This window comes from Capsella rubella, unplaced genomic scaffold, assembly GCF_000375325.1.
Source record: "Capsella rubella cultivar Monte Gargano unplaced genomic scaffold, Caprub1_0 scaffold_6, whole genome shotgun sequence".
Classification (NCBI taxonomy): Eukaryota; Viridiplantae; Streptophyta; class Magnoliopsida; order Brassicales; family Brassicaceae; genus Capsella; species Capsella rubella.
In genome coordinates, this window is record NW_006238918.1 from 2,412,517 (window position 1) to 2,429,806 (window position 17,290).

A 17,290-nucleotide genomic window follows, 5' to 3' on the forward strand; every position below is an offset into this window, starting at 1 on the left:
TGACTGTATATCGCATGTTTTATATAAATCCTAAAGTTGGTACATTTAAGTTATATCCTTTTTTTGCTTTCTCCCGCGCATTAGACACCTTAATGAACGACATCTCACTTCAGAGAGTTGGAAACCCTAGAAAGCTCTACAGACATGGATGAACATGGCGATTCTTTCGAAGATCAGCGACCTAGCTCCTGTACGATCGCTAGGATACGCCTTGAGAATTTTATGTGCCACAGTAATCTCGAGATTGAGTTTGGCGACTGGGTCAATTTCATCACTGGTCAAAACGGAAGTAAGTGTGTTTTTATACCAAATTTGGTTCCTTTATTGCTTTTAAATGAAGGAATTGGCTTGTGGTTTCGTTTTTCTCGAGCTGGGTTATTGTTATTTTCCGTAAAGGAGGGATTTTTAGCTTTATTTTTTTGGTTCGTGCTCAAACCTCGAGCTGGGTTTGCTTGCTGCTGTATGATTTATACCGTTGGTGTTTTCGTGATTTTCACAGGTGGTAAAAGTGCTATACTGACTGCGCTATGTGTTGCCTTTGGATGTCGAGCCAAGGGCACTCAGCGCGCCACTGCGCTGAAAGATTTCATAAAAATTGGATGCAGGTTCGTGTTTTCTTCATGATTTGGAAATTGCTGAGTTTTGCTTCCCCACGAGACTAATATCAGAGATGATATGAGTTTCTTCCAATTTTATTTGGTATCTTTTGCAGCTATGCCCTTGTTCATGTCGAACTGAAAAACCAAGGACCGGATGCTTTTAAGCCTGAGATATATGGTGATACTCTGATTATTGAACGCAGGATATCTGATTCTACTAGTTTTACTGTTCTCAAGGATCATCAAGGTTAATTATATTTTTTTATGCTAAAATTTTCCATCTTTTTTAGTCTGTGCTTCTGCTTGATCTGCCTTATCCATGTCTGTTCTCACTATGATTGTCATTGTATATCTTCTTACTTGTTATGTCAAGTCTTACTGAATGTCATTGCTTCTTAATTGTGGTATGCAGGAAGAAAAGTATCTATCCGAAGGGAGGAGCTACGGGAACTAGTTGAACATTATAATGTGAGGTTTTCTCTTTGATTCAAGTTTAAAGTATGATCATGTATTTTATATTAGTGGGTTTCATTGCTCGGATTTTCATTATGCTTTCTTTGCTAGATTGATGTTGAGAATCCCTGTGTGATCATGAGTCAAGAGAAGAGCAGGGAGTTTTTACATTCCGGAAATGACAAAGATAAATTCATGGTATATCCTTTAACTCCGCTTGTGCTAATCTTGTTGATAGTTTTGCTGAACAGCTTTTGTTCTGTAGTACTTTTATAAAGCAACCCTTCTTCAGCAAGTCGATGATCTTCTTCAAAGTATTGACACAAAGTTGAAATCTGCAAATGCTCTTCTGGATGAGATGGAGAAAACCATAAAACCAAAAGAAGAGGAGATCAGTGAGTTGCTTCGAAAGATCAAGAATATGGAACAAGTTGAAGAAATAACCCAACAGTTGCTGCATTTGAAAAAAAAACTAGCTTGGTCATGGGTGTATGATGTGGATAGGCAGCTCAATGACCAGACTGAGAAGATCGTGAAACTCAAAGAACGAGTGCCTACTTGTCAAAATAAAATTGATCGGAAACTGGTAAGTAATATGTTTCCATTACCTCAAATGTAAACTGCTATGACAATCAGGAATTTGCAGGGGTGGGTGACCTGTCTAAGCTTCTCTTGGATACTTTAACACCGAATTTTATTAGTTGTATTAAATAAAGATTGTTGAAGCTTGAGGTTAGCTCTACCCTAAAAGATTCTTATAGGGTCATACGGATTGTCCCTTGTGTTCTATTCATTTAGGTGAGGTTGAGTTTCTAAAATGTGTATTTGCTTACACACTTATAAATTCGATTGTAGCATCAATCATACCTAAGCATATCACTTGAATCCTTCATCTTGAAGTTGATTATAACTGACCTTTTTGTAGGGTGAGGTGGAATCTTTAAGGCTAAGCTTGACCGAGAAGAAATCTCATGTTGCCTGCCTAATGGATAAATCAACTGCGATGAAGAGAGAGATAGAGTGTTTGCGGCAATCAGTGAAGATGGTATGTTGAAACTTAGATTTAAAGAATTACGCTTTAAATATATAGTTTGATAAATTATCGTACATCTTATTTACAAACTATGTTTTCTTATTTAGCAGTTTGGAAAACAAAAGAAGCAAATGAATGGACTGGATTTATCAAATAAATTTATCTTATTGATATATAGAGATTGCAAATAGGCACTGCTCTTGACCTCGTTAATAGAATGTTTCAAAGTGTAGTTTTGAAATTGTGCTTGGTTTAGATACTTTTCGCATCTGTTGCTACTTGACATACAATTTAAAACAGGCTGCAAGAGAGAAGATCGCTTTAGAAGAAGATTACCATTATAAGTGCAATAACATTCAGAAGATTAAGGATCTTGTAAGGAGGCTTGAAAGACAGATTGGTGATATTAATGAAATGACTACAAGAAGCACACAGGTCCCCTCTTTTCGCGAACTAAGATCCTTTCAGTTTTATGCTCAGTGTTTGGTATGGTAATTGAGGAGTAGTTTAGTGTTAGTGTATAGACTTTTTACAGGCTGATAATGATGCAGGCTGAACAATCTGAAAACGAAGAAAAACTGAATCAATTGAAGCTAGAGGTTGAGAAGGCTGAATCATTGCTTTGCAGGTCATTATGCTTTTTCATTCTTCTCTTCAGCTAATCCGTTTTCGCTATTTTCTTCTTTTTTGTTAGCTAAACATGGATTGGATTTTACACTTTTAGTTTGAAAGAGGAAGAGAACAAGGTAATAGAAAAAGCATCAGCTGGAGGGAAAGAGAAGGAACACATAGAGGCTAAGGTGTGATGATGCTTGCAGTGTTTCTTATTAAAATCTTAGTCCTAGAGTTTACCCTCTTTCATATTTGTGCTGTTTTACATTCAACTATTTTGGGCCCTTTGGCTTCTAGATTAGAGCCCATGAAAAGAGGCAAAGTAGCATAAACACTCACATCAATGATCTGAAGAAACATGAAACAAATAAGGTACTTATCCAATTACACGGATATGCCAGCAAGCTTTTATATGTTATTTATTTTCTTTTGGAGGACGATAATTTCGAGGATTAGGTGGATAATTTCAAACTTGTCTTGCTAGGTTACCGCATTTGGAGGGGACAGAGTCATTAATCTCTTGCGGGCTATTGAGAGACATCACCACAGATTTATAAAGCCACCGATTGGTCCAATTGGTGCTCATGTGGTAAGTTTCTATTATTCCCTTCCACACATCTGTGCACAAAGCATGTTTTCTCACATGGAACATGCATGTCGTAAAGAAAATCTGACATATTCAAGTGTTATGATAACAATCTCTGCTGTTTAAGTTTGAATTCTTCTAATTGTGCGGTGTTCTACAGACATTGGTCAACGGTAATAGATGGGCATCTGCAGTTGAACTAGCTCTTGGCAACATCCTAAATGCCTTTATTGTGACCGATCATAAAGATTTAGTTACTTTGCGAGGCTGTGGAAAAGAAGCGAATTATAACAATCTGAAGATTATCATCTATGACTTTTCAAGACCAAGGTAATCTAAAAGACACTTTCCAATCATTTGGTTTATGCTCTGCTTTGTGAATGGATAAATTTAGCTATATTGCAAACTCCATGGTTATTGTTTATGCAGGTTAAGTATACCAAGCCACATGCTTCCTCAAACAGAACACCCAACTATTCTCTCTGTCTTGCACTCTGAGAATACTACTGTTCTTAATGTCTTGGTGGATATGGTAATCTTACTTACAGATTAAATATTAGTATATTACTAACTTCTCACCCTCCAAGCTCTGTATAGTAGTATTCATTAAACTTTGGTGTCTGGGTATTTCCAGAGTGCTGTGGAGAGGCATGTGCTTGCAGAGAATTATGAGGTTGGCAAGAGCATTGCCTTTGAGAGAAGGCTCTCGTATCTGAAGGATGTTTTCACCATGGATGGATACCGAATGTAAGTTGCCAACGGCGAGAACAAATTTTTAGAGAGCGAGAAACAAATATTTAGTTCAAATTATAAGTGGAGGGACACTGAAGAGGTGTCTACAAATTTGTAAAATGAGATAATGAAGAAGAGGTCTGAGTTACGATCATTAGAACCCGCTTCTTTTCTTAGGTTTTCCCGTGGGCCTGTTCAGACAACCCTTCCTCCCCGTCCTCGAAGACCTACTCGATTGTGTGCTTCTTTTGATGACCAAATCAAGGATCTTGAAATAGAGGCCTCAAAAGAACAAAGTGAGATACACAAATGCAGGGGAGAAAAGAGGGAGGCAGAAATGAATCTCGAGGGTCTTGAATCTAAATTGCGCGGACTGAAGGTAGTGTAACATTACTGATGTCTCTTTAGATGTATTCATTGTTTAATGCACTGGTCATATCGGATAGATGTGCCCAACTTTTAATTGTCTTAACTGATATATTTCACTTCTTTCAGCAAAGCCTAAGCTTTTTTGGATTATTAACCTTTTTTTTTTTTTTGGATCAATGTACAGAAGCAACGCACCCAACAAGAGAAATATTTGACTAGGAAGGAACTTGAAATGCAGGATTTGAAAAATTCAGTCGCTTCTGAAATCAAAGCATCACCTACATCAAGTGTTAATGAGCTTCATCTAGAAAGCATGGTTTGTTATATTGGTTGAAACTGTTTGATTATTAATATTCCCGTAGCATCATTCTTGATTGCGCTCTTTGTATTTCTCAGAGATTCAGAGAAGAGATGAAGGAGAAAGAATCCTTGCTGGAAAAAATTCAAGACTGTATGAATGAAGCTGAATTAAAGGCTAATGAAGTTAAAGCTGCATATGAAAACTTATATGGTATGTTGTCAATAAATTGATTTTTCTACTGCATATGAAAACTTATATGGTATGTTGTCAATAAATTGATTTTTCTAGGATTTGTATTAATTCATCAAATATTAATCATCTTGGATTTACAGCCCAATTTGCTTTAATATAGTTCAAGCTAAAATGTACATGCAGAGTCAGCCAGGGGTGAAATTGAATCTCTTGAGAAAGCAGAGAATGAGCTAAAGGAGATAGAAGAAAAACTCCAATACGCAGAAACGGTGCACCTTCTTTAAGAGTTTGGTTCTTACTTGTTTTGCACTTAAGACTGAATTGTGATTCTGTCTCAGGAGAAGAACCATTATGAGAATATTATGAAGGACAAGGTCTTACCCGAGATTAAACAGGCTGAGGTTTTATATGAGGATCTTGAAATGAAGCGGCAGGTAAGAATAAGCAATTATGAAATTCCTTTATAGTAATATATACGATAAAAGGACAAAAAATATCAAAAAATGAACAATGTAAGTTACTTATTGCTTCTTGGATTTTTTTTTTATAAAAATATTTCGTTCAACTGCTGAAATTTCAGGAAAGTAATGAGAAGGCCTCAATAATCTGTCCTGAGAGTGAGATAAGAGCTTTGGGTCCTTGGGATGGGGCCACTCCTTTTCAGCTTAGCGCTCAGATTAACAAAATAAATCATAGGCTGAACCGAGAGAATGCTAAGTGCGTAAATTTATGTGCCTTGTGATTGTTCGTACATACAGAATTCCCTGTTGAATGCCTGTTAAGGTTGCATGCTTTTATCTTTCATTGATACAGATATTCTGAATCAATCGATGACCTCAGGATTATGCACGACGAAAAAGAACAGAAGATTAGGAAGAAACGCAAAATTTACAAAAGCTTTCGAGAAAAGCTCAAGGTCAAACCTTGCAAGTGTTTATAGATATATCTTTCCTTATCCACAAACTTCAATATACATATGCTTATTCATTTAATGTGTGCATTGCTGATTAATTAGGTCTGCATAGATGTGGTGGGTTCACGGGGGAGGATGCTCCAAAGAAATAAATCACTTCTGAAGCGCGAATTAACTTGGCAGTACGAATTGTTTTTCCCATTATTACAACTGGATAATTTATAGTTCTCACCTCAGTTATGTGATTTTCATTGCTACTTTCCTTGACTGGTGATTATCAAAGCAGATTCAACTCTCACTTAGGGAAAAAAGCTATCAGTGGACAAATCACGGTCTCTTATGAAGACAAAAGTTTGTCCATAGAGGTAATTGGTGCCAAACTGCTACGTTTTGCTTATGTTGTGTCCATATTATTACATTAGTTATCTGGTTGGTTGCATTTTTTTCTTCAACAGGTGAAGATGCCTCAAGATGCAACAAACAGTGTTCGAGACACTAGAGGACTTTCAGGTGCTTCTCTACTCTAGATTTGAATATGAAATGGGACATAAAGTCCCACATTAGAACAAGCGTGGGTTGAAAAAGGTTAAATGGATGAGATTTAAGTATCTAATCCCTAGAAGATGAAACTTAAATGAACGAATCTAATTGTCTCGACTCTCGACCTTTGCTTGCTATTGCCTCAATGTTTTTTCCTATATTAACTTTCCTATTTTTAAATCTCTGGAAGCTAATTGTCCATTGAGAGTATAACTTTATTCATTCAAATAGACAGCTATTCCGTTAATAGCCAGCTCAAAGTTAATTGACCCTCTAGTCGTAAATTTCAGGTGGGGAACGGTCTTTCTCGACTTTATGCTTTGCATTAGCTCTTCACAATATGACTGAAGCCCCAATTCGAGCAATGGACGAATTTGATGTATTTATGGTAAGAATCATCACTTATTATTCCCTCTCAATTACATTTATTATCATAGCTGCTAAGAGAAATATAGTGTTAACGATTCGGTTTCTGCAATCTCAGGACGCAGTTAGCAGGAAAATCAGCTTAGACACATTGGTTGATTTTGCAATAGCACAGGGATCACAGTGGATGTTCATTACTCCTCATGATATCAGGTAACTTCCATTTACATAATTTTGCTGGATCAAAAACACAACAAGATGGAACCATTAAATTAATAATCCAACTTTGTAATGACAGCATGGTGAAGTCACACGATAAGATAAAGAAGCAACAAATGGCTGCTCCTCGTCCTTGAGCCAAAGAACCTCTCTTTTGTAAAACTCTCAGTAACTTAAAAAAAAAAAAAACAAAACATATTGTAATGGCAAATCTTCTTTAGGGATGGATTCTAAATCTATTTCTTGGAAGTGTCTCTTTTGTCAATATCTAAACAGATGGATATAATGATTATGATCTTAGTGGATGAAAAGATTGAGAGTGACGGGTATAAATTTTTCCTTCTTCACTGTTCATTTGAGACCGTTTGTGCATTATTTCCAAAAATCTAAACAGTTTCCGGAAAAACAAAAAGAGAGAGACCGAATCTTTCGTCTAAAGAGAGACAACAAAAAATAATAGTATTATTATTTTATATAAAAAACAAAATCTAAAATCCCTAAAACCAAATTTGTTTCCTCTGTGATTGTAAGTTCCCCGTTTCGCAAAGCTTCAAACTTTCCATTTTAATTGCACAAATCCGTTAAAGCTTTTTTCTCGGGAAAATCAAAACGAAACCTTTCGTCCGAGAGAAATCCCGAGAAAAACCCTTCAAGAACGTTGCTTTCAAGTTTCAAGGGAGGGGGAGGCGGAGGCGGAGGCGGAGAAGAATGTGAAGTATGTCTTATAGGGGGAAGAAGGAGAACAGTCCAGTTTCACCATTGAAGAAGCGACGAGCGAGCTGGTCGGAACTTTGGGTTAACCATCATCATCTATTGTCTTCTTCTCCGCTTGATTTAGCCGCAAAGTTTCAGTCTTTGACCCCTCCAGTCTCCAAATCCAAAACCCTACTACCCCCTGATTTCACGCTTCTCTTACCTGACCTCATCCTCATCAGAATCATTGAGAAAATCCCTAAATCTCACCGGAAAATTCTCTCTTTGGTCTGCAAGAGATGGTTCAAACTCCATGGCCGCCTTGTACGCTCTCTTAGGTTGTCGGATTGGGGATTTCTAGCGTCTGGTCGGCTGATTTCGAGGTTTCCTAATCTGGATACTGTTGATTTGGTCAGTGGGTGTTTAATTTCGCCGCCAAATTCGGGTATTTTAGTTAACCACAGGATAGTTTCGTTTACTGTTGGTGTAGGGTCTTATCAGAGTTGGAGTTTCTTTGAGGAGAATTTGTTGTCTGTTGAGATAGTTGATAGAGGGCTAAAATCCCTTGCTGGTGGCTGCTCTAATCTCAGGAAACTTGTAGTGACCAATGCTAGTGAACTAGGGTTGTTGAATGTAGCTGAGGAGTGCTCCAGGTTGCAAGAACTCGAACTGCACAAGTGTTCTGATAGTGTTTTACTTGGCATTGGTGCGTTTGAGAATCTGCAGATTTTGAGATTGGTTGTGAATGTTGATGGTTTGTATCACTCTTTGGTTTCGGATATCGGGCTGATGATTTTGGCTCAAGGTTGCAAGAGACTGGTGAAGCTTGAGCTCGTTGGATGCGAGGGAGGGTTTGACGGGATTAAAGAAATTGGCGAATGTTGTCAAATGCTCGAGGAACTCACTGTTTGTGATCACAAGATGGAGTCGGGTTGGCTTGGAGGGCTTCGATATTGTGAGAATCTCAAGACGCTGAAACTCGTGTCTTGTAAAAAGATCGATAAGGATCCAGATGATTGCTTAAGTTGTTGCTGTCCTGCTCTCGAGCGATTGCAGTTGGAGAAGTGTCAATTAAGAGATAAGAATACCGTAAAGGCTCTGTTTAAGATATGTGAAGCGGCAAGAGAGATTGTTTTCCAAGATTGTTGGGGATTGGATAATGATATCTTCAGCTTGGCCGCGGCTTTCGGGTACTAAAAAACTTTATATTCCCTTTATGTGCTTTTGATATCTGATAATGGTGAAGATATTAACTGGACCCTGTGAATCTCTAGGAACAATGTGATCTTTAAAGTTGCAGCCGTTAGCCAATTTCATTGCTGCTAGTAGTAATGAACCCATTAGATCTACTTGATATTAAAAGATAATATTTTTACCAATTTTGATTGTCTGTTGGGTTTGCAGGAGAGTGAAGCTTCTGTATCTGGAAGGATGCTCATTGCTAACAACTTCAAGTCTAGAATCAGTGATTCTACATTGGCACGAGCTAGAGCATCTGAAAGTAGTTTCGTGCAAGAACATAAAAGATTCGGAAGTCTCTCCGTCGCTGTCAGCCCTGTTCTCAGCTTTAGTAGAGTTGCAGTGGAGACCAGACACCAGATCCCATCTGTCTTCAAGCCTTACAGGGACAGGAATTGGGGAAAAAGGCGGAAAATTCTTCAAGAAGGCATGAAAATTTACAACCTAACTCTCTGCAACACTCTTAAATGTTTTTTGAAAGTTTCTTAGGTTCTCTTTCTTTGTTACTTCTCGTTGAACAATGTAGCCAATTACTGTAAATTTTACTTTTCTTTATCCATTTTCTGTTTGTAATCAATGTTTCATAGCTACGGGATCACAGTTTTTATCTTACTCCCTTTTGCAAAGAGAATAAGAACTATTGAGCCAGTAGATTGGTTGAGAGAGTAAAAACTATGAATTTTTTTTGAGAAAAAGCTCACACAATGACACAAAGATCGATCAATAGATTTATGGATACGTATATTTAAGAGTTCCTTTCGTGCTTAATGAAATCAACCATAATCTTTTTTTTTTTAATTAAAGAAAAAAATATGGAGATGCGGGGTATCGATCCCCGTACCTCTCGCATGCTAAGCGAGCGCTCTACCATCTGAGCTACATCCCCATTCGATACACTTATTAAGTTTACAAATTTAGTACTCCACAATAAATCTGGATTTCTCACCGGACTCAAGTGATCCTGAACCTGAACGATACAAACTAAAGTATATATAAGTAACTCCCTTAGATATGAACTCCCTCGATCATGCATTGCATATTAAGAAAATATCTTTAAATTGATTATTAGGAATACTAAAATAATAGTGATATATCTGGTCATGTAAAAATACATTTAATCTTTCCCCCCTAAAATCACTTAACTTCAAGATCATTACAGATTAAATTCGTGAATATCACCTCTTGCAGCACAAAATATAAAACATAATATATATGTTGATATGTGTGTGTGAGAGTCTGAGAGAGATCCCCAATTGAGAAAAGTGTACATGTGTCCAGTGACATACAATATTTGCCTAATTAGGCCAGTAAACAATATAAAAGTGATACAACTTGAATTAGGTTTTCTTAAGTGGTTTAGGTTCATCCATATGTACTTTCATATATATTTATCTCTTCTTTTTTCGTTTTAAACCAAAAATCTCACATGGGCCGGCTTTGTTCCACATTCTATGTGATTTTCGTTTTCGGCAGCAATGATGATTTACCGGGATCAGTTTTTTATGTTTTTCTTAATTATAACAAATATAACATGGGGTTTTCAAATGATTATTTTTGTTTGATCGATATATTGCAATGTGTGCGTAGTATACTACTGGCCAACAACATATTGTTCTCTTTTCTTTTGCCATGATCAGTATTTGATTAATCAAACATGTTGTAATAGAAGGTTACAATTCGTGTCTTCTTTAGTTGTTAGAGCATCTCCAAAGGGAGACTCATATTTAAGGGTTCTAGACATAATTTTTAAATTTTTTATGATTAAATTAGAATCCCTTTGGAGATGGTCATAATTCAAAGATCCATGACTCGGATATTTCCTCTAACATAAGTTAATTTATATTAATTAAATTTTAAAGGTCCACTACTGTTGTTTAAGAAAAGAATGATCACACAAATACATAGTGACAGTATTATTTTCTCTTTCTTAACCTGGACAATCAATCACAGACAAAACATTTTCCGGACTGGAGACATAACATATTTTAACACACACACACACATATATAGCACATTATTCAAATTCGATATTGTAAAATAAAACGTTTTCTTCCAACCAACATATATTTAATCTCGCTTGAGAAAGGAGAATATCTTATACAATCTACCATGAACAAAAATAACCTATATATATCTACGACTTTTTTCTTTCATTGAAACACATTAAAAAAAAAAAAAAAGACTTGCTTATTTATAACGAAACTAGTGAGTGGTCAAAACTTTAACGGTGAATTAGTGGTTTCTCTACAACATAAGTTTGATTCTAATGGCACATATATATACGACTTATCACAGATTTATCTTATAACTAACAAATTTAGATGAAATGGCTGCGCGCTAGCTCGAAGGTAAATGCGAGGCACTTTAATTATATACTTAATTTTCTTATATATATATATATACATATATACTTAATTTTCATTTCAATGATCAATTAAACTTGAGTTTAGGTTCATACAGAGATTACTATAGTTAGGGTTTTTTTCTATATAATGTACAGATGTATAGAGGATTTGTATAATCGTACTTTTTTTTATATACATTATTAAACTTTTTCGCCATTTTCCATTTCCTTCTTCACATCTCACGTATTGTATGGCCAATTTTATTTGTCGTCTTGTACGGCTACATTTATTTTATTTCCTGTGCGTTCAAATAAATAATGCACCTAAAAATAAAATAAAAAGATAACGCTCTTAATTGACTCTACTAGCCACTAAGGTACCGCCACGTAACTCGGAACCAGTACTTAGCCAGCAAGGTCAACTGTTGCTTCAGTTATAAAATACGTAGTTAGCTTTCAATCAAGACACGTGTTTACCTATAATTGGTTAATAGCTGGCACGGAACATTTTTTAATGTGTAATTAAAAACTCGGCATGACGTGGCAGATGTGGACAAGTTGACTATGCTAATGACCGGGGGAAGATTTGCTCGAGAAACAGCCAGACACGTGGTCTTGTCTTATTAGACCTATTTCCTTAAATAGAAATATTAGTCGTTTTCCTACTAACCTAATTTGCAACATTTTCTATAATTAGCATTTTAATTTATTAGACGACCAAATCTTATTGGATCAGTTCTATGCTCACCCTCCCCTAATATGTATTATTTTATTCATTTACAATGTTATCCTCCTCTGATCCTCTCTATCAATCTTCTTGACAAACAAAATTTGTCATTACTGCTTCGCTTTGGAAAATTTGGAAGAAGATTAACATAAGAGTTTTTCTTTAAGATCGTAGGGAATATCACTAATTTAGAAAGAAAGGATGTCTATTACGATAGGTACTTACCTTAACGGGGTAAATTATTTTATAGTAAAATAACTTTGATAGTTGATCCTAATCGTATATTTTTCCCTTTTTTACTACGTCTAGATAGATAAGTGGGATAATAAGTGTTTGTATTCTCCCCGAAACTGTATTCTCTCATTTGTCACCTAATATCTGGTTAATTATATATAAATTTAATTCTTTCATTTTCTTTGAGGGTATATACTAGGTCACTATTATACCTTTGGAATTTATATTTATTAAAAAACAAAAAAAAAATGGTGTTTAGTGGAAGCACTGCTTCACCTTGACACCTTATGCATCATGTCATTTGCTTGAATATGGAAACTATATATACATACCACCACTATGGCCGGCCGCTTTTTAGTGTAGCTATGGATCTATATGTATTGTAATTATACACAAGAAATATGTAAATTATAGATACCAATATGGCTTTAACGTAGCTATGTGTATATGTAATTAAAGTAATCTCGTAAACATGCAGATGGAGTTTAATCATTGATTAAAAAATCAAAGTTTGTAGATACCATTAATGGATGTAGATTATTTAAGAGTTCTTCCTTTAATTTCTTTCTTTTTTGTTACTTGGATGAGTAAGATTATTGGTATATAGTGTCTAGACTAATATTATATTTCTTTGGAGTATTTAAAATTTTGACTAAGAATAATTAATGATATCACCTAAAATGTTCCCTAACCAACGAAATACCTAAAGCATATTAGAATGTTAAACTAAATATTTAACCCAAAAAAAAAACTATAGTAGTCTTAGAATTTATAATGAAAATTTTATAAGATCTCACGGGGGTCGAGAATTCTTCTATTATATGATTGCACCCGATGCTAAAAAAAATGGTACACTTTTCTAATAGGAACGTAACACATTTGACTAATAAGGAAACAAAATCAAAGAACCAATAAGAGTAACGGCCGAAACACCATTTGTCAAACATATTCATGCCTTCCTGACACTACTTTTGAGAAGAAAGAGTTGTATTTTAAAAGTAATCAATAGTATTATAAGTTGACAAAATAAAACTAATTAATATTAAGGAGAACTTTAACATTTTGCCAATGACATTCACATATGTACCTCTTTATCAAAGTTTTGAAAGTACATGAATGAAATAATACCTAAAACGGTTACAATAATAACTCGCACATATCATATAAAAATATTTCTACACACAAATTAAATTTTACTTAGCCAACGATATATGTTTTAGGCAGTATTTTCATCATTACGTTATTTGGCAATAACTATTCACCGTGTTAAATTCAAAGAACCAAAATTAAGACTAATTATATTTCTAATTTTTTTCACGAATATATATTTTTTTGGTGAGTTTTTTTAATCACGATTGTTATACATATACTATTTTATTATATTTCTCTTTAAAAAAAAAAAAACAGAAAAAGGTTTCTTTCTTTTTTAAAAAGGTAAAGTGCAAAACAACCTAGCCAAGTTGCGTAACACACTACGTATCTTTTCTCCTCTCACAAAATATGATGGACAATATATATTTATATTTTTAATACATAAATAAATGAAAATTCGTATAATGTAAAAACGATCATTTTCGTCAAAAAATTCCACCTTTCTAGTTCCATTTGGGTTCCGTTCCTTTTTAGTTCCTCTGCGTCTTCTTAATCTCTCTCTCTCTCTCTCTCTCTCCCTAACTTCTCTTTCACCTTTACTTTCTTTCTCTATCTCTCTATATATATATTCTCTGAACCCATCTCTTGAAAACATTCAAGATCAAATCTTTCTCGTTCTGTTCAAAGAAAACCATTTGAGAAAACTTATGTTTTCGGTCATATAAAGGTTTGATTTTGTTCCGGATCAGTTTTTTTTTTTCCTTTTTGGCTTTTCTTTTATAGGGCTTAAGGTTTTAAAAGGATGGAAACGTTCGGTGGGTTTCATTACAAGGAAGATGATGAGCAGATGGATTTGCCTCCTGGTTTTAGGTTTCATCCAACAGACGAAGAACTCATATCCCACTATCTACACAAGAAGGTTCTTGACATCGCTTTCTCGGCTAAAGCTATTGGTGAGGTGGACTTAAACAAAGCTGAGCCATGGGAGTTGCCTTGTATGTTCTAACAAACCAAGTTTTCTAACATACAAAACATGTTTATATTATTCTTGTTCTTGAATTCTAATGAGTTTGGACTTGTTTTGGTGTATTCTTTTTTGTCAACAGATAAGGCAAAAATGGGTGAGAAAGAATGGTACTTTTTCTGTGTGAGGGATAGAAAGTATCCGACTGGTTTGAGAACTAACCGTGCAACTCAAGCCGGTTACTGGAAGGCGACAGGGAAGGACAAGGAGATCTACCGAGGCAAATCGCTTGTGGGTATGAAGAAAACACTTGTCTTCTACAGAGGCAGAGCTCCTAAAGGCCTCAAAACTAATTGGGTCATGCATGAGTATAGGCTAGATGGGAAACTCTCTGCTCACAACTTGCCTAAAACCGCTAAGGTAAAATATTAATTTAAAAAAAAAAAAAAATCAAAGCTTTGCTCTGTTCTACAACTCTGTTTTTGCTCTGTTTTTGTTTTCCATTTGGTTTGATAGTTTTTGGGGTTTGGTTCCATTTGTCAGAATGAATGGGTGATATGCAGGGTGTTTCATAAAACTGCCGGTGGCAAGAAGATCCCTATTTCGACTTTAATCCGAATCGGTTCTTACGGAACCGGGTCTAGTTTACCACCTTTGACCGACTCTTCAACATACAATGACAAAACCAAGACCGAGCTAGTTTACGTGCCCTGCTTCTCCAACCAAGCTGAAACCAGAGGAACAACAATACTCAATTGCTTCAACAACTCTTCCCTCAGCTCGATCCAACCAGACTTTCTACAGATGATTCCACTCTACCAGCCTCAGTACTCTCTCAACGTTTCGGATAACCTACAAGGTTCCAGTCCTGCTCTTACGCAAGATCAGTCAGCTTTACAAGCAATGATGGAAAACAACAAAAGGCAGAGCTTCAAAACGTTGAACATTTCGCAGGAAACGGGAGCAGCTTCTAATACCGATAACACTTCGTCGGTTTTTGAGTTTGGGAGGAAACGATTTGATCATCAAGAAGTTCCATCTTCCTCTGCCGGTCCGATTGATCTTGAACCTTTCTGGAATTACTGAAGATATAGAACCTGAAAACTCCATTAATTTAGGTCACAAGTACAAAAACCTTTGCAAAGTTTTATCCTTTTTAGCGTGGTGTGTGCTAAGTTTGTATAGATATTATTATATATCACTACTTCGACTACTATTCTTTTGGTTTGTTCAAGTTCAAGATTCAATACTTCCATTATACGTTCAAGGGGAAGTTACTATTAGAATTTGAAACAACTTATCAAATTCTTATTAGTCTTTCTTTCTTGAAACAATTTAGGTCTCATGCATTGTGTTGGATTATTATTTTTATTTATTAATCAAAACCATACTTGGGATCACGTTGAGGGTGTTTTGAATAGATACATGTCCTATCATTATTTTCTAACGATAAACAAAACGTCTACCAAAAGTACAGTGCCGTAAAATATAAATCATCGTTTCGATCATGAATATATGAAATAAATATAGCTGAAAATAAAACTTTTAGTAGGTTATAAATATATTTCAACTTTCTCGTTTAATATATATGAACGGGATCAAGTTTCTTATATCACTCTAACAATGTGCTCAATACTTTTTATTGCCCTAGCTTTTATAGTTAAAGGATATAAGTTTTTGGGTTCCTTTTCTATATATCCTCTTTCATTTTGTTTCATGAAAAATCTTATTCCGTCATAAAGTTGTTACGAATGATGTATGAAATATATATAAAGTTATATATGTGAAATAATACACTGTGCACCTTTTAACTGTTCTTTTGTTGATACACCTTTACTCATGGGGTCTATATATATTAATATATTATTGTATTGAAGTCTATATATATATATATACATATATATAGTTTGCAGTTTAATTTAATCAGTTATATAAATAAAAAATCGACATTATATTCTAAATTAGAGTATAGTAATTTAAGAATTACAATATAATTGAAAGCCTTCCACAATCTTTAACCCCAAATAAGAAAGACTTCTCGCAAACTTAATTTTCTTAGCCTAAAAACAATTACAAATATGAGTGAAAGACTTCCACAATCTTTAACCAAAGAAGAAGAAAAAAAGACTCCTACAAATTCAGTTTTTATCCTGAGTTTTGGATAATAACGAAAAAAAAAAGTTAATAACTTTAGTTACCTTTTACAGTTAGATACCTAAACCCAAAAAATACTCGAATTAAATTTTGTATGTTGCTAATTTCGGATTAGAATAAAATTCAGATGAATTAGAAATCTCACCTCAGTAATTACGGATTTCATATGGATACGTATTCCCACGTGTCGTATTCTGTATATTTGGTAAAGCTCACGTGTCGTATTTTTTGTAATTACTCGTCACTTCAGTTCAACTTTTCTCCTTTTTCTTACCGGTTTGTTTTAGTTTTTCCTTTTCCCACTTAAACAAAATATAATTACTAATTGCCCAAATTATTATTTTAATTTAATAAAGATGTTCATCAAATTATGGGATTTTTCATAACTAATAATTCTTTATGCTGTAAAATGTCATTAATTAATAAATTTTCAATAGTCTTTATTTCGTTGTACGTATGAGAAATTTCTGACTACAAAATACTATAAATGCATTGAAATAGAGTAACAAAATCTATTGCAGTTTTAAATGAAAAATATCAACAGATAATAAAAATTTAGTGTTGGTGTTGCATCTTTTAGTTCTAACTAGATGTTGACCCGCGATATACCGCGGGATAATTTTGTTTTTTTAAATTCATATTTTTAAAAATTTATAGATGTTAGAGTTTATTTAATAATTATTAAGATTGCATGATATCAATCTTTACTAAATTAGTTTAATTATATATGTTTTATATTAGTGTCGGTTAAAAAAGTAGTAAAATGACCCGTATTGAATTGTGAGATTAATAATATTCTTTTTTAGTCTGTAATATTAAGTCAAACCCGTTCCATCTTACAACCCGACCCGTCATATAACTTGTTGGAAGCATATTATAGTATTTCTCGTCTTATACCCCATCATGTCATATAATCGTCAAAAAAAAA

At 34.6% G+C, this 17,290-nt stretch overlaps 3 protein-coding genes and 1 non-coding gene across 4 annotated transcripts; 3 read left to right on the plus strand and 1 right to left on the minus strand.

Moving 5' to 3' along the window:
• Positions 1-109: 109 nt before the first annotated feature.
• Positions 110-7,269, plus strand: LOC17884279 (structural maintenance of chromosomes protein 6A). Its single transcript, XM_006286897.2, has 28 exons — positions 110-289; positions 500-605; positions 713-846; positions 1,012-1,067; positions 1,164-1,250; positions 1,318-1,638; positions 1,978-2,097; positions 2,386-2,520; positions 2,637-2,713; positions 2,810-2,885; positions 2,995-3,069; positions 3,182-3,286; positions 3,444-3,613; positions 3,713-3,815; positions 3,918-4,030; positions 4,193-4,394; positions 4,569-4,700; positions 4,781-4,895; positions 5,061-5,146; positions 5,216-5,311; positions 5,458-5,594; positions 5,691-5,793; positions 5,893-5,972; positions 6,077-6,155; positions 6,246-6,300; positions 6,621-6,718; positions 6,815-6,909; positions 6,995-7,269. The coding sequence occupies exons 1-28, from the start codon at positions 145-147 to the stop codon at positions 7,050-7,052; spliced, it is 3,159 nt and encodes a 1,052-aa protein (XP_006286959.1). The 5' UTR covers positions 110-144; the 3' UTR covers positions 7,053-7,269.
• A 132-nt stretch (positions 7,270-7,401) lies between these two features.
• Positions 7,402-9,459, plus strand: LOC17882244 (F-box protein At5g07670). Its single transcript, XM_006287587.2, has 2 exons — positions 7,402-8,798; positions 9,013-9,459. The coding sequence occupies exons 1-2, from the start codon at positions 7,633-7,635 to the stop codon at positions 9,278-9,280; spliced, it is 1,434 nt and encodes a 477-aa protein (XP_006287649.1). The 5' UTR covers positions 7,402-7,632; the 3' UTR covers positions 9,281-9,459.
• A 201-nt stretch (positions 9,460-9,660) lies between these two features.
• Positions 9,661-9,733, minus strand: TRNAA-AGC. Its single transcript has one exon. It is a non-coding gene; the product is annotated as a tRNA-Ala (tRNA).
• Positions 9,734-13,804: 4,071 nt separating this feature from the next.
• On the plus strand, positions 13,805-15,555 carry LOC17882653 (NAC domain-containing protein 79). The gene is made up of 3 exons (XM_006288078.2): positions 13,805-14,239; positions 14,351-14,628; positions 14,752-15,555. Exons 1-3 carry the CDS (start codon positions 14,047-14,049, stop codon positions 15,292-15,294), a joined length of 1,014 nt encoding a protein of 337 aa, XP_006288140.1. The 5' UTR covers positions 13,805-14,046; the 3' UTR covers positions 15,295-15,555.
• The last annotated feature ends 1,735 nt before the right edge of the window (positions 15,556-17,290 follow it).